The sequence below is a fragment of the Purpureocillium takamizusanense genome, chromosome 6 (genome assembly GCF_022605165.1).
Source record: "Purpureocillium takamizusanense chromosome 6, complete sequence".
Taxonomy (NCBI): domain Eukaryota; kingdom Fungi; phylum Ascomycota; class Sordariomycetes; order Hypocreales; family Ophiocordycipitaceae; genus Purpureocillium; species Purpureocillium takamizusanense.
Window position 1 is genome coordinate 2,245,435 of NC_063073.1, and position 22,446 is coordinate 2,267,880.

General features: G+C 59.7%; 8 protein-coding genes and 2 non-coding genes across 11 annotated transcripts; 6 read left to right on the top strand and 4 right to left on the bottom strand.

Moving 5' to 3' along the window:
- Positions 1–70: 70 nt before the first annotated feature.
- Positions 71–2,428, bottom strand: SUA7 (transcription initiation factor IIB). The gene has a single exon (XM_047988636.1). It carries the CDS (start codon positions 1,614–1,616, stop codon positions 573–575), a length of 1,044 nt encoding a protein of 347 aa, XP_047844634.1. The 5' UTR covers positions 1,617–2,428; the 3' UTR covers positions 71–572.
- Positions 2,429–2,712: 284 nt separating this feature from the next.
- Positions 2,713–5,576, top strand: TRP4 (Anthranilate phosphoribosyltransferase). The gene is made up of 3 exons (XM_047988637.1): positions 2,713–3,310; positions 3,374–4,332; positions 4,494–5,576. The coding sequence occupies exons 1-2, from the start codon at positions 2,978–2,980 to the stop codon at positions 4,280–4,282; spliced, it is 1,242 nt and encodes a 413-aa protein (XP_047844635.1). The 5' UTR covers positions 2,713–2,977; the 3' UTR covers positions 4,283–4,332; positions 4,494–5,576.
- JDV02_007170 (uncharacterized protein) lies at positions 4,440–5,674 on the bottom strand. Its single transcript, XM_047988638.1, has one exon. It carries the CDS (start codon positions 5,297–5,299, stop codon positions 4,448–4,450), a length of 852 nt encoding a protein of 283 aa, XP_047844636.1. The 5' UTR covers positions 5,300–5,674; the 3' UTR covers positions 4,440–4,447.
- Positions 5,675–7,650: 1,976 nt separating this feature from the next.
- Positions 7,651–9,404, top strand: JDV02_007171 (Succinate--hydroxymethylglutarate CoA-transferase). Its single transcript, XM_047988639.1, has 5 exons — positions 7,651–7,893; positions 7,999–8,030; positions 8,107–8,233; positions 8,298–8,802; positions 8,873–9,404. Exons 1-5 carry the CDS (start codon positions 7,702–7,704, stop codon positions 9,376–9,378), a joined length of 1,362 nt encoding a protein of 453 aa, XP_047844637.1. The 5' UTR covers positions 7,651–7,701; the 3' UTR covers positions 9,379–9,404.
- A 167-nt stretch (positions 9,405–9,571) lies between these two features.
- Positions 9,572–11,818, top strand: JDV02_007172 (uncharacterized protein). The gene is made up of 2 exons (XM_047988640.1): positions 9,572–10,618; positions 10,694–11,818. The coding sequence occupies exons 1-2, from the start codon at positions 9,746–9,748 to the stop codon at positions 11,342–11,344; spliced, it is 1,524 nt and encodes a 507-aa protein (XP_047844638.1). The 5' UTR covers positions 9,572–9,745; the 3' UTR covers positions 11,345–11,818.
- On the bottom strand, positions 11,758–14,147 carry JDV02_007173 (uncharacterized protein). The gene is made up of 2 exons (XM_047988641.1): positions 14,060–14,147; positions 11,758–14,011 (listed from the first exon to the last, which is right to left on the bottom strand). The coding sequence occupies exon 2, from the start codon at positions 13,165–13,167 to the stop codon at positions 12,196–12,198; it is 972 nt and encodes a 323-aa protein (XP_047844639.1). The 5' UTR covers positions 13,168–14,011; positions 14,060–14,147; the 3' UTR covers positions 11,758–12,195.
- Positions 14,148–15,675: 1,528 nt separating this feature from the next.
- On the bottom strand, positions 15,676–19,162 carry JDV02_007174 (uncharacterized protein). Of its 2 annotated transcripts, XM_047988642.1 has the most exons (4): positions 18,330–19,162; positions 17,867–18,277; positions 17,261–17,803; positions 15,676–17,180 (listed from the first exon to the last, which is right to left on the bottom strand). In XM_047988642.1, exons 1-4 carry the CDS (start codon positions 18,996–18,998, stop codon positions 17,112–17,114), a joined length of 1,692 nt encoding a protein of 563 aa, XP_047844640.1. In that variant the 5' UTR covers positions 18,999–19,162; the 3' UTR covers positions 15,676–17,111. The 2 variants fall into 2 exon arrangements, with proteins under 2 accessions (XP_047844640.1, XP_047844641.1); XM_047988643.1 differs by having other exon boundaries at positions 15,676–17,803.
- A 914-nt stretch (positions 19,163–20,076) lies between these two features.
- On the top strand, positions 20,077–21,187 carry JDV02_007175 (uncharacterized protein). The gene is made up of 2 exons (XM_047988644.1): positions 20,077–20,328; positions 20,419–21,187. Exons 1-2 carry the CDS (start codon positions 20,259–20,261, stop codon positions 21,123–21,125), a joined length of 777 nt encoding a protein of 258 aa, XP_047844642.1. The 5' UTR covers positions 20,077–20,258; the 3' UTR covers positions 21,126–21,187.
- Positions 21,188–21,641: 454 nt separating this feature from the next.
- JDV02_007176 lies at positions 21,642–21,713 on the top strand. The gene has a single exon. It is a non-coding gene; the product is annotated as a tRNA-Glu (tRNA).
- A 401-nt stretch (positions 21,714–22,114) lies between these two features.
- Positions 22,115–22,229, top strand: JDV02_007177. The gene has a single exon. It is a non-coding gene; the product is annotated as a tRNA-Glu (tRNA).
- Positions 22,230–22,446: the final 217 nt, after the last annotated feature.

Consider the following 22,446-nt stretch of genomic DNA (forward strand, 5'->3'; position numbering starts at 1 on the left):
TGGGGGGAAATGAAGAAAAAGGAATAGAAAAGAGAGGGGAGTACTTCGTACAAGGAGAGGAAGAGAGGAGGGAAGGGAGAGAGAGAGAGATGGCACACTCGACCACGCAGGCACGCACGCACACATACACACACATACGCGCGCGACACGAACCGTGACAGCAAGCGATATTCACGCACAAAAAGGGGGGGGGGATACAATTTGGGCCGTCTATTTTGGGGGAGGGAATATGTCCCTCACTACCTCGCTTTGTACCGTGACAATCGTTTGCTCTTGGGCGCCAAAGGCCGCCATCATCATGGGCCATGCTGACCCAACCGCCCCGAGCATGCTTCCCCAGCAAGCAAGTATTGAGGGACAGGGACGGGAGGTAAAACACTCGACAAGCAGTCCGAGTCAAAAACAACTTGCGCCGCCCGCCATAAACGCCATGATATGAATCCAGTCTGGCATTCCGCAAGTAGGAGGAACCTAAGAGGGAAACCCCCGAGGTCTTTCTGCAGACGGCTCCACCTGGAGCCGCCACGGGTAGGCGTGCCATCCGTACGCGGTGTGTCTGGCCTGCTTCGCGATCAGGCCTGCACCTGTGGGATATTGTCCATGCTCATGCCTTCATCGAGCCACTCCTTATCGATGAGCTGGTCACGGGCGGCGAACAAATGCTTGTAAGCCGTTTTGACCGTGCCGTCGCTCACGCCGGCCTGCTTGGCAATGGGCGTCGACGACCGCGGCTCCCCAACAAGGTGGCAAGCCATGTAGATGCACGCAGCCGCAACGGAAAGGGGCGATCGGCCGGCCAAGGCCGATATGTCGTTGGCCCTTTCGGCTAGGGCACGCGAGATCTTGCTAATCTTCTGCTGGTTCTTGAAACCGAGCTGCGATACGTAGCGGCCGCACAGGTCCTCGGCGCCAACTGACGTGTTCTCGTAGTTGGTGACGGTGTTGAGGCCCGTTGCGCCCTCTCCCTCGGTGTCTTGCAGCTTCTGGAGGAACTTTTGCAGCTGCTTGAAGACCCTTCCGACCTCCTTCTTGCTGACGCTAGTCAAGTTGAAGATTTCTCGAAAGGTGCGAGGCACGTTGTTCTGGCGGCACGCGATAAAGATGCAGCCGGCGATGACGGCCTCTTGCGGCTTGCCCTTCATAAACTTGTACTTGTCTACCAGCTTGAAGATGTGCTTGGCGGCGTTGGATACGTTTTGGCCCATGTTGATGGCCTCGCAGAGCGAGACGATCTCCTTGTACGCCTGCATGAGTCCCTTCTGCGCCTTGTCCTGGTTGGCATTGTTCTGCGTTCGCGACAGCGCCTTGTGCGCCTTGGACTCGGAAAAGGCGACGGTGGTGGCTAGCTGTTCTCCCTCGATGAACTCGTCCTGCGGTCCGCCGACTCGGCTCGGGTCGTCACCGCCGTGGTCGTCGTTGGCAAAGGTACGCCACTCGGATCGGGTGTCTATGATGCGGGTGCCGACGACAACGCCGCAGCTCTGACACACCATGTCACCGCTCGAAAACTCCTCGACGAGATTCGGTGGTATCTCTTTACAGTCGGGGCAGCAAAGGATATTATTCAGATCCTCTTGGAACGCCCCTGCATTCCCTTCTCCACCCGGTGGGAGCATCTTGGGCACGTACGGCTTCGCAGCGTAGATGTTGCTGACCTCGTTGAACACTTTTCGCGCTCGCTTGACCTCCTTCCGGCGACGCCGAAGCTGCTGTCTCTTTTTGACGACTGCAGATCTTGAAGCCCAGGTTGCGTCACCCTCGGTAGAGTGTAGCAGAAGACGGTCGTTGTGAAGCTGGACGAGAAGTGGCGAATGCACTTTGGAGGCTTTGAGGCTCGGGAGGCTTTCGCCGACAGCCACGTCACCGAGCGGCGACGGCTTCAGAGTGATAGGGAAATGAGGGACTTGACTCCGAGATCCTCGCACGAATAAGGTAGGATCGTCCTCGGGCTAGATGCTTCCGCGAGACCAGGGGCTGCAAAAACGAGTGCAGTCTCCCTCTGTAGTCCTTTTCTCCGTTTTTTTCTTTTGTTTTCTGTGTCTTTTCTCTTGTTCTCTCTTTCTTTGCTACTATCCTAATCGCAAGCTGATGATCGCTGGGCGCCGCGTGCGCTGATGACGTTCGTGGTGCCCCTCTTTAGTCAGAGCCTATCTCACAGGAGACGATGCAGCGCGCAAGTTATGACGAGTGAAGAGGTCAAACTGCTGCCGGCCGACGGTTCTGTACCAGTGAAGGCGTCTGGGGATGCAGAGAAACCCAGAGCAGCGAAGAGTCGGCTCGAAGTGGTCCGTCGCGATCGCTCGAGTGCGGTGCAGTGAACAAACAGCGCTGGGAGGACGAAGACCAAACGCGACGCGAGCGCAGACCGACTTCTGGCGGCAAAAGAGTGACGAGGGTGACGATGGAAGGGAGGCGGAATGAGGTTGAAGGGGGGAGGTTTGGTGGCGGAAGTGGAGGGGAGGCGGAGATGTCTTTGTGCACGGCCCGGCTGACTGACTGCCTGCCTACCTGGCACGAGGGCGCGCCGCTCTTGGGGGCTCTGTGGCTGAGTAATGTGCCCCGGTGTGGCTGTGGCGCACAGCGGCATCCATGCGTTGGGTTCCGGAAGATTCGCCGATCCGACGTCGGCGTGAGTGTCACAAACTGCCGGGCAGCGCAGCCTCACAGCGAAAGGCTCCACGTGTGGCCAATCTCGGCCAATTGCTGCTCGACAAGCAGCTGCCCGTGTGGGCGTCGGACAAAGCAGCCATGTTTCTCGTTGGCAGCAGCATGTGCTGACTGAGGCTTGACTCACAATACAGATACGGCTCGATTGACAGCAGGCCTCTCTGTCAGGTCAATTGAGATCCAAGTCAGATCTGAGCCCCAGACACCAAACACCTTTGGAAAGCATCAGATCTGTCAGCTGCGGGTGTCCAGCAGCTCATTCAGTTCGCCAAGTTTTCCGAACGTGGCGGAACACATCACGTCCACTGCAATGGCGAGCCAACAACCCATTGGGTCAGGCCAGGCCGACCTGCCGCCCGTCGATATCAAGCCATTGTTGACCAAGCTTTGGCCCGTCGACACCGAGGTCACGCCCGACGAGATTGCCGAGGCCATCTCTCACTTCTTCACCAATCAAGTCACCGAGGCCCAGACGGCCTCGTTGCTCATGGCGCTGCACTTCACCAAGATGGACTTTCGGGCAGATGTCCTGGCCAAGTGCGCCCACGTCATGATGCAGGCCGCCGCTCCCATACCAACAGCGGAGCTGCGGCAAGTCCTGGAGCGACGCGGGAGGAAAGAGGGCAGTTACGGAGGTGGCCTGGTATGTACCCCTTTCTGAACCGGGGAGCGCTTGACGAAGCTATGTGTCTGACTCGCATCTCAGTGTGATATCGTCGGAACCGGCGGTGACGCCCACAACACCTTCAACATCAGCACGACGTCTTCTATCCTTGCGTCGGCGCTGCTCTTGGTATCAAAGCACGGCAACAAGGCCAGCACGTCCAAGTCGGGCAGCGCGGACATGGTCAACTGCATGCAGCCGCGGGCCCCCATCATCAGCGCCGTCAAGCCCGACTCCCTTGTCAAGGTCTACTCGGCCACCAACTACAGCTTCCTGTTCGCTCCCGTCTTCCACACCGGCATGCGCTACGTGGCACCCGTCCGCAAGCAGCTGCCGTGGAGGACTATCTTCAACAACGTGGGTCCGCTGGCGAACCCCGTCGACGACGTGCTTGAGGCGCGAGTCATTGGTGTTGGCCGCAGAGACCTCGGGCCTGCATTTGCCGAGGCTCTGAGGACGGCCGGTTGCCGAAAGGCCCTGATCGTCTGCGGAGAGGAAGAGCTCGACGAGCTCAGCTGCGCCGGCCCGACGCTCTGCTGGATGTTGAAGGAGAAGACGCCCGGCGGCGAGATATCCGTCGAGCACTTCAAGGTGTCGCCGAGCGACTTTGGATTCCAGCCACACCCGCTGAGCGAGGTGTCGCCGGGCAAGGAGCCGGCCGAGAACGCCGAGATCCTGCGCCGCATCCTGCACGGCGAGATGCCCGAGGACGACCCTCTCATCGATTTTGTTCTCATCAACACTGCCGCCCTCTTGGTCGTGTCTGGCATCTGCGAGTCGAACACCAGCGACATGGGGCACGGCGACGACGGAAAGGTCGTCACGGAGCGCGGTCCGGCGGGGCAGCGCTGGAAGGAAGGCGTGCGAAGAGCCCGCTGGGCCATTAAGAGCGGCGAGGCATGGAAACAGTGGCAGGCGTTTGTGGACGTGACCAACGAGATTGGTGCTTGATCAACAAAGGGGTCAATGCCTATGTATCCTGCTACATGCAAATCATACAGGTATGTGTTTCAAAGGTCCACAGATACGACTCCGAGCGTGCTCCGTTCCCAAATCCAAAGAGCCAAACTCCAAGAAATGCCCGCGCCACCCACCCTCTCTATTGTTCCTCATCTTTTAAAAATGCGTGTACTCATTCTCCGCCTCTCCCACCGGAGACAAGGGCGAGTACATGGGAAGCTGCCGGCCTCCAAAGGGCAATGCTAGCGAAACGTCGGTCGTCGCCGGATAGGTCAAGGGGCGATGGGCCGGCGGCGACGTCGCTAGCGAACGTGCCACAGCAGCTCTCGCATCGGTCGCGGATGTGTCTTCCATGCTGGGGTGGTGCGCGAGGGATCGAGACCTGTCCTGACGGACGCCAGCCTCCCATCGCTTCCAGTCTCGCACCATGCCGACGGGGCTCTCCACCGGCGTGTCGACTTCAGTGTCGCCGACGTCCTTCTGCTGCTGCTGCTGTTGTTGTCTGTCTGGGCTTTGCGGCTTCTCGACTTGTTGTTCTCCGTGTTGGCGCGGGTACGACTCGTCGCCCTCGCCGTAACAAGGGAGCGGCTGCTGCTGCAGGGTGTCGTGCGACGAGGCGCGGCTGGCGAGCGACTTGCGAATGATTTCCGCCCTCTGCGCCTCCAGCTCCTCGTCGTCGACGACGACGACGCTGCGCATGCTGCGCATGCTGCCGCCGATGCTCAGCGACGGCGACGGCTTGGGCCACGTCGCGGTGAGACTGGGCGGCCTGCTGCTCATAGGGACCCCCACGACGACGACGGGCTGCATGTCGGCGGGCCCGCCGGCGACCTCCCGGTACGGCCTCCGCTTCTTGTACTGTCGGTGGATGAGCGATGCGGTGATGCCGACGACGCATAGGGCGCCGAAGACGATGCTGATGACGACCCAGGGCCTGCTCCCCAGGGGTGGCGGGGAAGAGGTGGAGTCATCGGGAGAGGCCGCGGCTCGGTTGCTCACGGGAGCCATTGGATGCTTGCTTGCCTCCTGGCGATTTGCCTCCTGAAGAGCGATGGGCGGTGGGTGTTACGGGAGCGGGAGCGGGAGCGGGACGGGGAAAGAAAACAAAGTGCCTTTTCTAGATGCGGAAACGAAGACGATGACTGAACGCGAGGTGCCAGGGACTCGACTCGCCAGCGCCAGAGGTTTGCTGGCCCTTCTTATGCATGCGTACGTACTTGGTAGGCGCATCGAGACAGTCCCGGGCTCCCAGGCAGAGCAACCCCAACTCATGCACATACGTTACATCAGGCTGTCCGTGAGTTGGTGATGTGCCTCATGATGGTGGTGCCCCTCTTACCACCAAAAGCCAACCGTAGGACAGTAGTAGTCAATCTGTAAAACTAAATGCGTATCTACTGCAAGGAATGCTTGCTTGGGGGGGGCAGGCGGCAGTGTCCGGCCCGGGCGTCGATAATAGTAGCAGTAGTAGTAGTAGACGACGTGGTGAACTGGCCCATGCGCGATGCTTGCCAGAATGGGTCCTCCCCCCCCCCTGTGGGTGTGGCACAGACGGACCAAGGGCGGCCATCCTCCCCTTTGTTCTGCAATGATCCCCTCAATTTGATTTTAGCCTGACTTGTTGTTTGCGACCTGTGTGCGTACGTTCGACCTGCGGACTTTCTGGGAGAGGGGGTGGTGGTCGACCGGGGGAGGGGGACGGGGAGGGAGGAAGTGCCTGGCTTCCCCGGCTCGACTCCGCCTGCGAACCCAAATATATACTCACCGAGGGTCGCATTGCAGCGCAGCGGAAGGAGGGGTGGATGAGAGCGCCGCGGAAGGGAGGGTGTCAAAGGGGACTGGGACCGGGCCCCCTCGTTCTATGAATGGACAGTGCAAATGCAGATGCGACACCCTTGAAGACGTGAGTTGCCCAATTCGACGATGCTTCGTACTTCGTATGTATGGATGTGTACAGGCGTCACAGGAGACGTAGCCAATGAAATGGTGTTATTATTAGTCGAACCGACCTTGCAAGGTATGTATGTCGCTTTGCCTGGCCTGGGCCTGGCGACAACCTGGATCGACGACGGAGCGGCGCAGCCCTTTCCCCCCGGTTTGGCATGGCCCCCAAGAACGCATCCCGCTCACACAGAACCTACGAACCTTTCCCGCTGGTTCGCCTGCCAGAGGCGGAGGTGGCGCGGCGGGCGGGCCGTGGCACTGCCTTACATACTGCACAGTAGCTTAGTACATACATACCGCATCGCATGTCTTGCATGGCTGGAGGGGGGAGGGACGGGACTCCAGACCGGGCCGGGCAGGCGGGCACTGCTTGCTTGCAGATGGGACGCGCGCATGCACTGCGCTCGCTACCAGGCGCTGTGCATGTCTGTGGGAGCAGTGCTTCGTACATATAGGTATGATTTGATGATTGATTGATGTCTTCTCTCTGATGAATGACGCGATGCCAATTGATATGATGTAGTCAATCGAGAGCTCGGCGCTGGGTGTGAATATGACATGACATGCTGCTACCTCATACCCCAAGCTTTTTCTCTTTTTTTTTTTGGCCCTTTCGTTTGTTGGCGTTGAGTCCGGGCGGGGCTACGAAGGAATAACTCAATGTGGAAAATCCGGGGTACCAAACGCCTTTTTGGCGTCCAACCCACGACCGCACCCAACCCTTTTGGTTCCACACTTCCAGGTTGGCAAGCATTGACGGAGAGCAAGAAACGTGATGTGAGGCGAACCAAATTGGAAGACGAGCCGTCGATGGGGAACGAACAGGAGGAGCAGGCTCGCCCCTAACTCGACTATGGGCCATCGACGTTACGGACGCGACTGATCGGTTCATGTTGGAAATTCATCCAGTCCACGCATCTCGCCTCCAGCCTACTAAGTAGAGTACCTAGCAGTAGTCAGTCCTTTGGCGGAGGAGCGGCCCCCGCGTGGGGATTTGATCCAGCCTGGCCGGGACAAGCCACCAGGGCGCGAAACATGCCTGGACGCTAATAGAGCCCCGGAGCCCGCGGGAGGGCTGCTGGAGCTGGAGTTCCGGACAGCTAGGGGGGCTCTCCTGGATTGCTCTTTTGGGTGGTTACGGCGAGAATTCCAGCTCCCTCATTGGCGCTGGCCCGCCTCAGGGCATGAAGTTGTGTTCGTCAGTGGACGGGAGGCCCCTAGCGGCCAGGGGCGGTTCGCCCGCCGAGCATAGGTGGACCTGTGGAGGCGGGCAGCGCTGTCGGATGCCGACGGCATGGGCGCTGCTCCACCCCCGCCTCCCTCCCACCCGGGGTCAATTCGTCTATCCATCCATTGCCAACACCCGACGCCGAGGCCGCTCATTCTCCCTCTCCCCCCCTTCTCCTTTCCCTTCTGCAACTCTTCATCCATCCGCATCGACGGCCGGCTGCATATCGACGCAAGGCATGTCTGCGGTGGCTGCGAGATGGATGAGGCCGCTGGCCTCGGCGACGTCAACGGCGACGGCCCCACGCGCGGCCGGCTCGCTCGTCCCGCACCGCGTGCGGCATCGCTTCTACTCGGCATCGGCGGCGCAGGGCTCCTCGCTGCCCCTCGAGGGCTATCGGGTGCTGGACATGACCCGCGTTCTGGCCGGTGTAAGTCGCTCCGGCATCTGCCGCCACACACACACACACACACACCCCTCACTGTCACCCCTGCAGCCGCTTCTTCATCTGCTGACGTGACGCTTCGCACCACAGCCATACTGCACTCAGATCTTGGGCGACTTGGGGTACGGGCTGCCCTGTTTGTCTTTTCGCTTGTCTGCCTCCGGCACAGTAATCTGACTGGTTTTCGCTCTGCTATAGCGCCGAGGTGATCAAGATTGAGCACCCTGTCCGCGGCGACGACACCCGGGCGTGGGGCCCTCCTTATGCCACTTACAAGCCCGAGTCGGGCGCCAAGGGCCCCGGTGAGGCTGCTTATTTCCTAGGGGTAAGTTTGCCCTATGCATCGCATGCTCTACTCACTTGATCGAGTGCTCATTCGTTTTGCCTAGGCCAATCGCAACAAAAAGTCCCTTGGTCTCTCATTCCAGCACAAGGCAGGCGTTGAGATCCTTCACAAGCTAGTCGCAAAATGCGACATTCTCGTTGAGAACTACCTCCCCGGCACCCTCAAGAGGTATTCCATGGACTATGAGACGCTTCGCAAGATCAACCCGGCTCTCATCTACGCATCCATCACCGGCTACGGCCAGACCGGGCCCTACTCTAACCGCGCCGGCTACGACGTCATGGTCGAGGCCGAGTTCGGCCTGATGCACATCACCGGCTCCCGCGACGGACCCCCCGTCAAGGTCGGCGTCGCCGTCACGGATCTCACCACCGGTCTCTACACGAGCAACAGCATCATGGCCGCGCTGCTCGGGCGTGCCAAGACGGGCCGGGGCCAGCACATCGACGTCGCCCTGAGCGACTGTCAGACCGCAACCCTGGCCAACATTGCCAGCAGCTGCCTCATAAGCGGCAAGCGGGACTCGGGCCGATGGGGGACCGCCCACCGTGAGTGAGCCTGCGATAAAGGCGCTCTCTCCCCTCCTCTTCATCTCGCGCTTGCTAACTATCTCTCTAGCATCCATCGTCCCGTACCGGTCCTTCAAGACCAAGGATGGCGACATTCTATTTGGAGGCGGCAACGACCGCCTCTTCGGCATTCTCTGCGACGGCTTCCACAAGCCCGAGTGGAAAGATGATGTCAAGTTCAAGACCAACGCAGACCGGGTCGCCAACCGCGTTGAGCTCGAGGCCGCCATCGAGGCCATCTCCCAGACCAAGACGACCCAGGAATGGCTCGACGTGTTTGAGGGCAGCGGCATGCCCTACGCGGCCGTCAACGACGTCCAGGACACCCTCAACCACGCGCACACCCGGGCCCGCAACATGGTCGTCGAGATGGACCATGAGGCGTGTGGGCCCATCAAGATGGTCAACACACCCGTCAAATTCTCCGAAAGCCAGCCCTCCATCCGCTCGGTGCCTCCCATGCTCGGGCAGCACACCAACGAGGTCTTGGGTGAGCACCTGGGAATGAGCGAGTCCGACATTGCGGCGCTCAAGGAGCAGGGTGTCGTCAGCTAGGCATATAGAACGGGCTTCAACTAGACAATACCAACACAATTGTAATTGTAGCGGTTTTGTAGGCCATTGTTTCTCGCGCGAGGCGAGGACGGACCGCTTTTGGAAGGGGGTGATAAATGGGTGGTCACGTGACACCCACGTGGCATGGCTCAACGACGCCTCATCCACCGTTCCTCGACTTTGTCCACCCGCGCTTCACTTCATCGAATGTCCAAGTCAACGTAGCCACGAGTCGGCACTTGCGGTCATGATCCTCACTTATGCCGCTCATGCCAAGGGCTTAGACTGAGCATCGCCGCAAAGCCCCTACACGGCAATTGGCCGAATACACATCGGCCAACTTTTCATACAACACAGCAGTCTCGCAATGGAAGCAGGAGGGCCAAGCTCGGATATTCTCCTGGCAGTGCCAAAAGCTCACGGCACAAATCGAGGAGACAACAATGTCGGGCTCTCAGATGAACAAGAAATAGCGGCTGCGCCGCCATCGCCCTCGAGGTCGACGTATTCGCCGCAATTCTCCAAAGCCCGTTATTCCTGGATCCTGAGCAGAGCACGCACCGCTGGCGCCGGCGCATCAAAAACAGCCTCGCAAAATGAACCCCCTTCAGACAGGAATGGCGAGGGCAGTAAAGTTAGCTCCATTGTTGCAGGAGTCGCCGGCAGCCCCGCCTCCGCCTCGACCCTGCCGATGCCCAACTCCCAGCCTCCCGGCCTCTGGGAGCGGTCCATGTCGGGCATGTCAGAGGTCGCGAGACGTTATATCCCCTCCTACTCGCCGGACCTGAAGAGGAAGCGCGCCTCCGACGAGGCCGACATCGACTTTTCTCAAAGCACAATCCCGTTCAAGGTGCCAGCGCGATGCGCCCCCGCGTCCATCATCGGTGCATCTGTCGCGCCGCCGGTGAGTGGCAGTCATGGCTGCTCCAAGTGTGGCGTCCAGACCTCGACGGCGCAGAATGCGCTCGTCGTTTGCCACGGCTGTCTCAAGCCGTTTCACCAGCATTGCCTTTCTTGGACGGATCCTTCAGAAAACGTGGCTTCCAGGCCGGGGACGTTCTGCCAAGACTGCCTCACTAAGAGCGGGGAGCAGTCGGGCGGCGCGAGCGGCGAGTCGCAGGATCGGCAGTTCATCGTCGAAAAGATACGTCGCAGGCGGCTGGCAAATTTACCCACGGGCGTGATCCCTGCAAAGCCAGAGCTCGTCGGCTTCCTCGCGAGGCAGGCATCCGGCGCAGAGGTAGGCAACGAAAGAAAAACAGATCCCATACGAAGCGACTGACTGACTACGTTGCTGACACAAACACGCCTACAGCGCACAGAATATTTCCTTGGCAAGAAGAGGACGGAACTGCTCAACATCCTTTCGCTTTGCGACCAGCTCAAGCCTCAGCTTCTCGTTGACATTCTCGTTTCCGTGTCCAAGAAGCACCCCGACCTCCCCATCTTTGACGACCCGGAGTGGAGGGAGAACCTCCCGGGTGCTACTGCTGCCGCTGCCGCCGCCGCCGCCGCCCCTTCCAGGCCCCGCGTCACGGCCGGAGCCAAGCCCCGCGCGCGCCACGGCCACACCCTCCTGCACCCCAAGGCGGGCACCCACAAGGTCAAGGGCAGCAGGAAGGTGCTGAAGCGCATCACCGTCGTCCGGCCCAAGAAGGAGCCGGGCCTCGGCGGGACAGCACCACCCACAGCGAGACCCGAAGCGGCGGGTGCGGGGGGCCAGGATGCCGCGGCGGGGGAGGCCGGGGGCGGGGAAGGAGAAGAGGAGGTGGTGGCGGAGGAGGAGGAGATGGACGCCCTGCCGCCGACGTGGCCCAAGGCCGGCGAGGGCCTGTATGCGAAGCTGCCGCCCGAGAGCGAGGACCGGCTCCTCCTCGAGGACGACAACGACGAGGAGGCGTTTAGCCACTTCATGGTGGACAAGGGGGGCAAGCAGATGGTGGCGGTCGTCCCGGCTTGTGCGTGACGCGCGCGCACGGGCTTGGGTTTTCTTCTTTCTAAGATTAGGTGTTATTGACCATCGGGCCACGCCCGAAGGCGACGGCGACGGCGACGACGACGACGTTGACTCTGTTGCTGATCATTATTACTACCTACCTTGGTACCTACTAGTGCGGTACTACCTAAGGTATGCCAAGGAGTCAAGGACGGTTTACGTAGTAGGTACGTAGTACCTACAGTGGTACCTACAGTGAGCTCTTGTGGGGAGGGAAGGGGAGGCGCTTCTTGGGCGGTCCCGCGGGCGCAAGCTGCCCGCTTTCGTTGCAGTAGCACAACATTGAAACGGGATAGGGATCGTCCCGCGCTTATTATACAAAAGACTGCGCAGGCGCGCCGGGCTTTGACCGCCGCAAAGATGCACGTCACATTTTATTGTTCGTTTATTGTTCGCACATCCTATTGTTCGTATCGCCTAGAAACAGGACTACACACGGTCAGGGGAAAGAAGATTGCGTGCCGCCATTAATGGGTCAGATTCAATTACATTTTCGTAGATGCGTGGGCGTGCCGCACTCCAATCCGCCCACCCGAAGTGCGCAGAATGGCTCGGAGACGCGCGAGCACATGCACAAAGAAGAGCAACTATGTACATCGTGGGCGGCATGGCTGGCGTGGCATCTCCGACTCCCGTTCCCGTCGGCGTCCGCAGAAAGCAAACGCTGGCCTCCCTGATCGAATCTCCAGTCCCATCCGCGCCGTCCGCTAACAGGCCGTCATACCGTTGGTAATAAATAAAGACACCCAGCTGCACATGGCTACGTCAATGACGGCCGGCTCCGCAGCTGGGCCCTCTGAATGGTGCGCTCTAGCGACCGCTTAGTGGCAGTGGCAGTTGTACGTGGAGAGGATGAGCTTGATGAGGCCGCCGACCAGGCACAGCAGGCCATCGACAGCGACAGTAATGATGGCTTGAGCCTTGCCGCAAATGAGCAGGACGTTGGGGAGGATGCACAGGCCGACGAGGGCCTCGAGCTGAGCACCAATGTGCACATCGACGTCGAGGCCGATGTCAATGAAGTTCTTGCAGCCCTTGGTGCAGTAGGAGACGCAGTCAACCTTGCACTTGCCCAGGCCGAGGCCGCAGAGCAGGCCCCGGACCTTGGCGAACAAGCCGACGACGAGCCTGGCGTCGATGTCGGCCTTGGCGGCAGCGAGGGCGAAGACGTCGGTGTTGAAGAGCGCGACGGCCTCAACAACGGTGCCGACGTACAGACTGGCCAGGCCGGCGCAGGTGGCCTTGAGGTCGGCGGAAACGTTGGCGGTGACATCAATGGCGGCGTGGGCATAGGCCTCAATCTCGAGGAGGATGCTGGCGGAGGCGACAAAGGCAATGGTGTTGGGGCCAGCCTGGCAGTACTCGTGGTGGGCGTCGTACTTGACAATCTTGTAGGGGGAGATGGCGCAGAAGGTAGCGAGCTTGACGCCCTTGGAGGCAAAGACGTCGATCTTGGGCTCGGGCCAGGCGCCGACAATGGCCTTGCCAACGCACTTCTTGGAGCCGACGTCGAGATGCAGGCCGGGCTTGCACGAGCAAGACTTGGCCCAGGGGCAGTATGACATGTCGCCTGGGCACTTGAAGCCGGCCGCGCCATCAAGAGCCGCCCTGACCTTGACGTCGACATCGGCACCGACCTTGACAAGGGCATCGACCTTGGCTTCGATATCAACGGCGGCATTGACCTCGACGTCGACGTCGGCGCCAACGATGGCAGGGATAGTGCGGCTCACGACGGCGTTGGCCGTGGCCGTGCTGGCCAGGAGGCTGGCAAAGGCGACAGTGAAGCGCATTTTGATGTTCCGAGTACGGTGAGGTACTAGAAGGTATAGGTTGCGAACAAGAGCGATTACGAAACAAAGTGCTAAAGAGCGACTGATGCTTTTGAAGCAAGCGAGTGACTGTTGCCAAAACAAACGGCAAGGTTAGAGAAGTTGATGGACGAGCAGATCGGCCAAGCCCTGTAAGCGGATCAGCTTCTCTTATATAGAGCCGGCGGGCCATGGTGTTGCTCGCGCACATAGACGGCGGGCCTTGGCCTGTTCACTCACTCCGTGGTTGCGGGGGTGGGCGACCGCACCGTATTCGGTCCATGAGCGAGCACCATGTCCGAATGGAGGCTAAACGAGTAATCTACGCGCATGCAGTAGCTCATGGCGCACCCCTGAGGCCATCGTGGGTGGTCTCCCTGTCGGGCCCGGCGAGTGGACTAGGGAGAAGGCGCGTTAGGTCGAGCTCGGGGCACAGCCGCAGCTCCATCGAGGGAGGTCCAGAAGAGGTCCAGACTACTAGACCGGGGCGAGAGAGAGATAGAAGAAGAAGCTGGGCCGCAAATTGGGGTCGAGCACGGTTCGTCCTCGTATGGAGAGACGGAGGGGAGCCGGTGCGTGTGGGTTCCCGGCCAGGATGCCCAGCGCAGTACAGCAGCAGCAGATGTCGATCTGCCCGGGACCACGATGCCGGCGTACGAGGAATAGTAACGTTAGTATGCAGTGTAGTGCGTCGTAAACCTGCAGACTCTGGAGGACGACACGAGGGGTTGACTGCATATCCCGCTGCAGAAAGGGAGTCGGGACAACATGAAACGTCAAGGCATGCATGCATGCATACAGTATACATGCATCGTGATCCGTGAGACTTAGTAGCGGTCAGAATCGAAGCAGAGGCCGCCACCGTCGGACTCACTTAGACGGCAAGAGCAGAGCAGCTCCCTGATGACCGCCATTGCCAGATCCGTCCAGCTCGGAACCCGAGGGTAGAAAAGATGGGGAAGGAACGCCGGCGAACGGGCCCTCTGCCGCACCGCACCGCGCCGCCCCGATTGGTCATGTCGATCCATCCATCATCCGACCAACCGACGTGGCCGCCAAGGTGGGAAAGAGCACTCGTCCTCGTCTTTGTGCGCCTGCTCGAAGCTGTACTTTCAAGCACTAACATCATCGTCCGTCCGGACTTGAATTGTCCAATCAATGACAAGCCCCCAACGCTGAGCCTCAGGCAGAAAATACGAATACACCTGGTTCAGGTTTCCTCATGAGCACAGCGCCCTTCATCCAATGGTCAATTCGGAGCATCTTCATTACCTAGGTTTGACGCTCACCTGAGCTACTATACCAACTTCGTCCGTACTGTCAGCGTCCGGCTCTATGGCAGAGACATCGCACAGACGCGGTCGACTTCATCTGACCTCCTTTGAAATTACTTGGTACGAAGACGATTGCCACCACTTTCCGCCACCTCTCACATGCAGCTCTGTCGGTCTCCGGGCCACCCTGGTTGCTCATCAGTGCGCCACCCTTGCACGGCACTTTGTGCGGGTTCTAACTTCTTCCTCCTCCGTCCCGGCCCAACAGCTCCAGCGGCTCCGACCGACAGCTTGTTGTTGGCCCGCGCTATAGCGTCCACGGTCGCGAGTCATCCACATCTCCAGGCAGAGGCATGAGAACAACAACGCTCTTTGAGAGCATCGCTACCACCGTCTCGACGCCACAACCTGCCTCCGCTCTCCGGCATTGTACACCTCGCCTCGGCTGCGGGCACAATTCTTGTTCCTCGGCACACTCGATCGCCTCCCTCCGGTCTATGAGGCCCACACTCAACAGGCGCTCCTCCAGGCCTGATGGACCGTGTTCCAGCTCAACATCAGCGTGTTGAACGTACTATTTCCTATCTTTGCGAAGGGAGAGCCATTGTTGTGACAATGCGGAAATTTGCTCCCCTGCGTTCGCATCCTTCGAGTTCAGATCGTCGCCCCTCGCAGCCAGACAGACAACCAAGATGCCCTGCCTCGGGTTACATCAACTAGCTTGTCACACGGACCCTGCCTGCATCCTTTCACCTCTGCCACCAGGCACAGGTGCCCCTCACCACCCTCACACCAGGGACCACATGGCAACGGTGGCCGTTTGCTGCGTAGACTAGTCAGGCAGCAGACGCTAACGGCCGCCAAAGGATAACTAAGCGGCTGGCCTTTTTGGCATTTCGTCGTTTGGCGAGCTCGGCGCATATTGTAGTTCCCTGTGCAGTGATCAACAAAATCACAGCAACCAATCCTCGGGCTGCCGGTGCCGTTCCTGGTCAGGTCAGCGGTGTGCGGCCCCGGTGTAACACCAAGCTGTTGTACATGAACAGCGGAAGATCTACGGAGTATGGAAATATCAATTACCGCAGCGCTCCGGCCGCCGGCGCACAGTTCGTCGCCTTTTCAACATATGTCTTAGAACGGCGGGGCTGACTGGACGTGTTCTCCTGGACACTACGCGACAAAATCCGGTACGTACATACGAGCGCCAGGAATTGCTGGCCCTGGCTTCCATCGGCAGACAACAGACGAATCTCGGGATCAACAAAGTCCTACGAAGTACGTATCCGCTCCTCCTCGAGAGTGGCACTGCATGCAATGTACCCCTCCACAGCAGGTCGCCTCCACTGTGTCAAAGCGGTGCCCGATGCTGCAAGCAGCGACCTTGCCAGGATGGCAGGCCATGGTTTATTCAACATCCAAACACCGCTGCCGAGGATGAGCAATGTTATGTTTGTCCCCAAATTAGCACATCGCAGCTAGGCCGTGATGTCGGTAAGCGGCCCATACGACCCGGGTGAAGACTCAGCCCCTTTCAGTTGGCGGAATCTCCCGCCACTGAGCCCCTCGAACTGTGCCGCCATGGCGACGGTCAAGCCAGCAAGCTTGGCGCTCAATATGGCATTGCTCGGGAACCGGACGATTGACCTGTAATTCGGTCTTCCCGCTACGTAGACCAAATACAGACAAGTAAGTGCGTAGCCGCGTGGCGGTCATCAGCGGACGGCATCTCGCAGCCACAAATGATATCGGTCGAATTGGCCGGAGAGCAAGCCGCGCCGCACGGCCGCAAGGTTCCGTCGGCCAATCCACGACGCTTGTCATTTACACATGGGACGAAGAGAAAATAAAGAAAGACAATCGGAAACGGATAGCGGCCATGTGCGATAGCACACGTGCCTCATGAGCTGCCCCTAAGGTCCTCAGCGGGAGAGGGGCGCGCGGTCAGACCCAGGCAGATCCGAGCGTTCGTGTGTGTTAAATTGGCAACGGCGGCGCTGCGATGGCGCCAGTAGCACAAAAACGGCGGGATCTAGAACCGGAGCTGAAAAAGTAAACCTCAACACAGGCGCAAAGTAGAGGCTGACAAGTCATTGGATCAGGAACAAAAATCGAAATGACATGGGGGCCCAGCAGTGGCTAGCATGGACGTTTTTCACCAGAACCAAACAAACCAACCATGGCTGGCTGGCGTTATGCCGTGCTTGCGGCATGCGAGCCATGCAAGCCACAGGCAGCAGTCCGATGCGATCGCCGCTCAGTGTCCCTTCCGGGGGAGAGGTGAACCAAAAAAATCTGCATCACAACAACTACAGATCTCATGGGACTGGGCGCATGTGAGACGTGTTCGAGATTGCTGCATCGGAGCGCATGGCAAAGTCGCATCGTATCGCATCGCATTGCACCCCTCGCGGCTCAGATTTGCCTTTACGTCGTCATTGCTGTCCGGCGATTGCCCGAGTCGGTAGCAAAGGGTTTGGCCGCCGCAGCAGCGAAACACACGATGCATCCCTTCCCTGGCAGTCGTCTTACTGTGTGGCAGCTCGGAAGTATCTGTGGTATCATCACTGCCGGGTGCCTCTGCGTCTAGGCCCTAGGTACGAAGTAGGTAGATTCTGCGAGCACCTGCATCGCGTTGCGCCCTGCCGCCGCCACTCAGGCGATGAGGGTGGTGCCCTTGACCCTGCCGCTCTCCATCTTGGCCGTCCTGGCTCCGAATTGTATCTGAAACGCCGTTTAGCACGGCGCAGCAGCCGGATTCGGGGCCCCGCGGGGGCGGGCGCGGACAGAGACTCGCAACTTACAGCACGCTTCTTCTCGGCAGCCACGAACGGCATGCCGAGCTCCTGGGCGAGGAGGCGCAAGACGCGTTTGCCCGGTTCTACGGCATCATCCCCGCCGGCGGCTTGGTTTTCAAAGTCGCACTTTTCCCACACGGGGGTTTCGATTGCCCACTTGACAAGGCCCTCGTCAAGATAGGGGAACCTCACCTCTCGCTCCCAGTGCGCCATGGCACGGTCATCTCGACCAAGATTTCTCTTGCCAAGCCGGCCAACGTCGAGCTTCAGCTCGTCGTTGAGGCCTTCGTATCCGCGTCTGGAGAAGGCAGTGGCGTGGCGAATGTACCCTCCAAAGAGTTCGTCAGCTCCCAAGCCCGAGAGCAGCACGCGGGCCGTCGTTGTGTAGGGCCGCGATTCTGAACACGGGCCGTCCTGGCTGAGACCCTGACCGCGCGATGCAAAGTAGAGGGCATAGGCGATGGACAGGTCCATCTCGGTGTTGTGTGGATATATCAGGTCGACGACTTCGGACCTGTGGGAGCGCGTCAAGGAATAGGGGACGTTTACCTTGAAGCTTTGGTCAGTGCACGTGTCGACGTTATCGGTAATGATAGGCATTTCTCAGCTTACGCAGACCAGTCGCCACCGTCTCGTCGGGCAGACAGCGACGAGCTCGGCAAAAGACTTACGCCCTGTGATTCTGTCAGGGCAGAGTTCGTACAAGCCTTGCTCAGAGGTGGTCTTGTGCTGGGCTGCTATCCTGGGATTCTCAAAGGCCACGTTCAAGAGGTCTATGGCTTGGTCCGAGGGCAGCAGGTCACTGGTGAGCCGCGCCAGGACGGTGCAGTCCAACCCGCCGGAGAATAGGACGGCGACCCTGGCATCGGTCGATGACGTCTTGGGAGGCTCCGGCACCTGGAGGACGCGGTATCTCAGGGAATCAGTGAGGTGGTCCCGTAAGTAGCCTACAGAGGGTGCGTTCCGAGTCAAGCTGCCTCGAGCACTTGCTGTGGAGGCGTTGAACACGCCGAGACTCGAGACCTGAGCAGGGATGTCAGCCGCATACAGGACGAGCATCTGCCCTCAAACTCACGAGTTGATCGTCTGCGGCCCAGTCATGTCTGTGGGGTGTCATCTCAGCATCAGACAAAGTACTCAGGTCCAGCGTATAGCAGCCATCAGCCTCGACCTCGGCCCAGTTTTGCGAGGAGGATTCTGCAACGCTTGACAGAGAGAATCCATCACACGTCTCGAACATGAGGGACCTGCGGCCGAGACGGTCGCGCCCATAATAAAGGCGGCGAGCGGGCTTGTCAAAGAAGATGAAGGCAAACGGGCCCTCGATGTCGCGCAACACACGGAGAACGAGGTCGCCGGCGCCGCCACCACCACCATTACCGCCGCTCCCATCGGCGCCGCGGCGACTGGCCGCTACCAGCTCCGTCAGGATGGCCTCACCATCGTTGCCCCGAACCGGGCGGCCACGGAACTTCCAGGCCTCGCCATTCCAGCATAGGACGGAGCCCGAGGACTCGTCAACGAGAGGCTGCCTGGCGACGTGGTCTCCGCGCAGGGCCAGGACGGTCGAGGTGAAGGTGAGGTACAGCGCCTTGTCCACGGGGCCGTCGCCGTGGTGGCCGTCGTCCAGACGTGCGTGGACGGTGCTACAGTGGTCGGGGCCTCGGCTCCGAAGGCGCCTCTCCAGGGTCTGGGAGGGGGCGCGATGTGCAGACCTGGAGATGGTCGCGTGGATGCCGCACATGCTCGCTCCGCGGTGGGCGGTATCGGAACGGGCACAGGCGGCAGGCGTTTGAGACGAAGGGGTAGTGAGGAGAGCGCTGGCGGCGGCGGCGACGTCGTGATTGCCGTGGTGGTGGTGGTGATGGTGGTGGTGGTGGTGAGCGAAAGGGTCGGCCACTGCCAAACTCGACGTTTTGAATGTTGAAAGTTCCCTCCTCAGCTCAGTGGGTATTAGTTATCGCGTGTCGCACCACGCGCCTGAGGCCCCACCTGGAGCCGCCGCCCAGGAGGGCCGCATGGGCCCTGATGAGCCACCATCGGATGGCGCTGACATCAGCGTCTGGGGCCTCTCATCAAGTATGGAGCGATGGAAGGGGGTAATGATATAATAAGGCAGTGTCTCCCTGGTGCAGGAACAAAACCCTGGAGGCCCTGTCATTGTGCTGCAAATCCTCATCTCCACGCTGGCGGACAGGGCTCCGCTGCATTCTCTTTGAACAGGAATTGTTCATCATTGAGAGAAATCCCCTTTCCATGAGCGGTCGCGGCACGTATGTATTTCAGCATGAACGAGTGAAACGATGTAGTTACCCAGTAATTCGTAGGGATCTACAGATTATATACCAAGTACGAAGCCCTAGACTCCATCATCATCACAGGCCCTGTATACTGTGCCTCGGACCCCCACAACACGAATGCCCGTACGTACATGTCGATGATGTGAGACCAGCGGAACATGAACAATAGCAGCGATATCCTCGCTGGCAAGAAGGATGACCTCACCTCAAGTCCCGAAAATGATGAGAGTCCACGTGCCGCGGCATCCTTTTCAAACCCATAAAACTCGCTGACGGGCTCCAGAACTGCGCCCGAAGGATTCGACAGGTTCGCTGACCAAGACGCAAGGGACCATGCTGCTTTTCTATTTTTGCTCCGACGATCGTCGCGGCGCCGCGGAGCGCTAGTAGTAGTTAGTACGTACGTAGTAGCAGTGGGAGTACTACGCAGTAGTAGTTGCAGGGCTGGCTGCTGGACACCCCCCGCAAGTTGGCGCCCCGTCGACGGTTCGGTTCGTGGTGGCAATGTCATCATCCCGACGAGCCTCCTCTCCCGGTGGGCGGCGGGTGTCATCAGGGGCCTGGGACGCGCGATGGGATCTTCGCCTAGGCCGGATCGCGGCTGACCGTTTCCAGCCGATTATAAAGCCCCGGGGGGCTCCTTTCTACGTGCTCCGGGATCTTGTAGAGTTCACGATCCGGGCCCTGCTAAGAACAACATACTTATGACGATGGCGCCGTTCTTTCAGTCTCTCAGCCAAGTGGCCGTCGTCGCCCTTGCGCTCATCTCGAACGGTAAGTCGGGTCAAGACTTGGTTGGGGAGAGAAGCTGCTCTTCCCCCAAAAAGCAGCTCTCAGGCTAACACAAGCACGTCCTCCCAAAAGCCCAAGCAGCGCCTCCTCCCACCGACGCGGCGAGGCAGCTCGACGACCGAGCCGGCAAGGTGCCGCTGCGCCTCATGCCGCTGGGCGCCTCCATCACGGCCGGCCTGCGCTCCTCGACGGGCAACGGCTACCGGCAGGACCTGCGCGCGCTGCTCGTCAAGGACGGCCACCCCATCGACATGGTCGGGTCGCGCAAGTCGGGCACCATGAAGGACAACGACAACGAAGGGTGGTCTGGGTTCCGCATCGGGCAGGTCGAGGCCAAGGCGCGCGCGTCGGTCCCCGGGCTGCTGCCCAACCTCTTCTGCGTCAACGCGGGCACCAACGACTGCGCGCAGGGGTTCGACGTGGGCGGCGCGGGCGCGCGCATGGGCGACATGCTCGAGTACCTGTGGCGCGCGTCGCCCGAGTCCACGGTCGTGCTGTCGACGCTGCTCCTCAACCTCAACGCCACGCGCGAGGCGTGCGGCCTGCGCGTCAACGAGCAGATCAGGAAGCTGGCCGCCGACAAGGCCGCCGCGGGCCGGCGCGTCGTGCTCGTCGACATGCACGCCGCGGACGGGCCGCAGAGGGGGGACATGGCCGACGACACGCACCCGGGCGACGGGGGGTACCGCAAGATGGCCGACATATGGCACCGCGGCATCCGCGAGGCCGAAGCAAAGGGCTTTCTGAAGCCGCCGCACAAAAAGCCTTCGTCCCCCTAGGGGTGCGATGAGGGGGAGGGTACAGACGGAGGAGGAGGAGGCGGGAACCAAGACGACGACGACGATGGCGGCCAGTGCCCGCTGCCCTCCGGAGGCGGAGACGGCAGCGGCAGCGGGCCCGCGGCCTCGACCACGGACGGTGTCGCCGCCACGGCTACCGAGACAGAGCCCGGCGCCGGCGCTGGCGGGCACGAGTCTGCCGCTGGCGCATCATCACGACGTCACCCTCCCCCCTCGCTTGCCGGCATGGGAGCAGCCGGCGCGGCGGTCCTTGCGGCGTTTGGGACGGGCGCAGTCCTCGCTGGGCGGCAGTTGTTATAGAATGTAGCATATATACTCCCTGCACCAAGACGGTGATGCTGTCGTTGAGAACGATGCATGCGTAATGAAAGTTTGTTGTCAGATTGAGCTATGCAGTCCTATCCAAGGAATTTTCTATGGCGTATCTTGTCTAGCCCTCTTGTATGCAAATAGCGCAGACTCAGACATCAAATCAGGATCCGACAAGGATCAGCATCCGGTATGGTGTAGTGGCTAACATCGCTCGCTCTCACCGAGCAGCCCAGGGTTCGATTCCCTGTACCGGAGTGTCTCTTTTTTTTGGATCTTTTTACCCTCCATAGATAGTAAGTCTTTCTCCCGCCGCGCTTGTCTTTTCACACCGTAAAAGTCTTGCTTTCGTAGGAGGCAAGCAAGTAGATGCCAGCGGGCGGCGCGTCGAAGAAAGAAAAAAGGAGATCCTGTCGGGCTCGACCCTCCCTTTTTTTATCACTGTCCTGGCGTGCAAGTTGTGATCCTGATAATTCCACCGTCAAGTCTCCATCCAATCCACCCACCCACCTGCTCGCCCACAATGGAGGAAAGGAGAAGAGAAAAACCCACCCATAGCCACTGCCGCAGCAAAGATATATCAACCACTTCAGGTCGTCCCCATCCCACTCCCAGTCTCCTCCCCCACAAAGGAGACAGACAGTGATTAAAAATCTGTATCCGGTATGGTGTAGTGGCTAACATCGCTCGCTCTCAAATTTCCTCCCTCATCAAAGAGACGAGGGTTGTGAAGATGGTTCCGAGCAGCCCAGGGTTCGATTCCCTGTACCGGAGTTTTTTTCCTTTTTGCGTATGTCTGTCCCTATGCCCCGCAGTTCTGCTTTTTTATTCCCTCCTTGCTTTTTCTTTTTGGGAATTGGGGGAAGGTTGGTGCCCGGAATGGTCCGTCTTGGAGTCGTTCTTCTCTTCTTGCACGACTGAGAATGCATCCTATCTGTCGCTGCACATATATCCCGTCAAACCACGGTTGTGGGTGAACGAACATGCGCCC

Bases quoted from the DNA above. Each gene is read 5' to 3' on its own strand.
- JDV02_007175 (XM_047988644.1), top strand. From the start codon at position 20,259: ATGACGATGGCGCCGTTCTTTCAGTCTCTCAGCCAAGTGGCCGTCGTC. The intron at 20,329-20,418 runs GTAAGTCGGGTC...TCCTCCCAAAAG, and splicing joins CCTTGCGCTCATCTCGAACG to CCCAAGCAGCGCCTCCTCCC.
- JDV02_007171 (XM_047988639.1), top strand. From the start codon at position 7,702: ATGTCTGCGGTGGCTGCGAGATGGATGAGGCCGCTGGCCTCGGCGACG. The intron at 7,894-7,998 runs GTAAGTCGCTCC...TTCGCACCACAG, and splicing joins TGACCCGCGTTCTGGCCGGT to CCATACTGCACTCAGATCTT. The intron at 8,803-8,872 runs GTGAGTGAGCCT...CTATCTCTCTAG, and splicing joins CCGATGGGGGACCGCCCACC to CATCCATCGTCCCGTACCGG.
- JDV02_007172 (XM_047988640.1), top strand. From the start codon at position 9,746: ATGGAAGCAGGAGGGCCAAGCTCGGATATTCTCCTGGCAGTGCCAAAA. The intron at 10,619-10,693 runs GTAGGCAACGAA...ACACGCCTACAG, and splicing joins GGCAGGCATCCGGCGCAGAG to CGCACAGAATATTTCCTTGG.
- JDV02_007170 (XM_047988638.1), bottom strand. From the start codon at position 5,299: ATGGCTCCCGTGAGCAACCGAGCCGCGGCCTCTCCCGATGACTCCACC.
- JDV02_007173 (XM_047988641.1), bottom strand. From the start codon at position 13,167: ATGCGCTTCACTGTCGCCTTTGCCAGCCTCCTGGCCAGCACGGCCACG.
- JDV02_007174 (XM_047988643.1), bottom strand. From the start codon at position 18,998: ATGTGCGGCATCCACGCGACCATCTCCAGGTCTGCACATCGCGCCCCC. The intron at 18,278-18,329 runs GTGAGTTTGAGG...ATCCCTGCTCAG, and splicing joins GGGCCGCAGACGATCAACTC to GTCTCGAGTCTCGGCGTGTT. The intron at 17,804-17,866 runs GTAAGCTGAGAA...CAAAGCTTCAAG, and splicing joins GACGGTGGCGACTGGTCTGC to GTAAACGTCCCCTATTCCTT.
- TRP4 (XM_047988637.1), top strand. From the start codon at position 2,978: ATGGCGAGCCAACAACCCATTGGGTCAGGCCAGGCCGACCTGCCGCCC. The intron at 3,311-3,373 runs GTATGTACCCCT...CTCGCATCTCAG, and splicing joins GCAGTTACGGAGGTGGCCTG to TGTGATATCGTCGGAACCGG.
- SUA7 (XM_047988636.1), bottom strand. From the start codon at position 1,616: ATGCTCCCACCGGGTGGAGAAGGGAATGCAGGGGCGTTCCAAGAGGAT.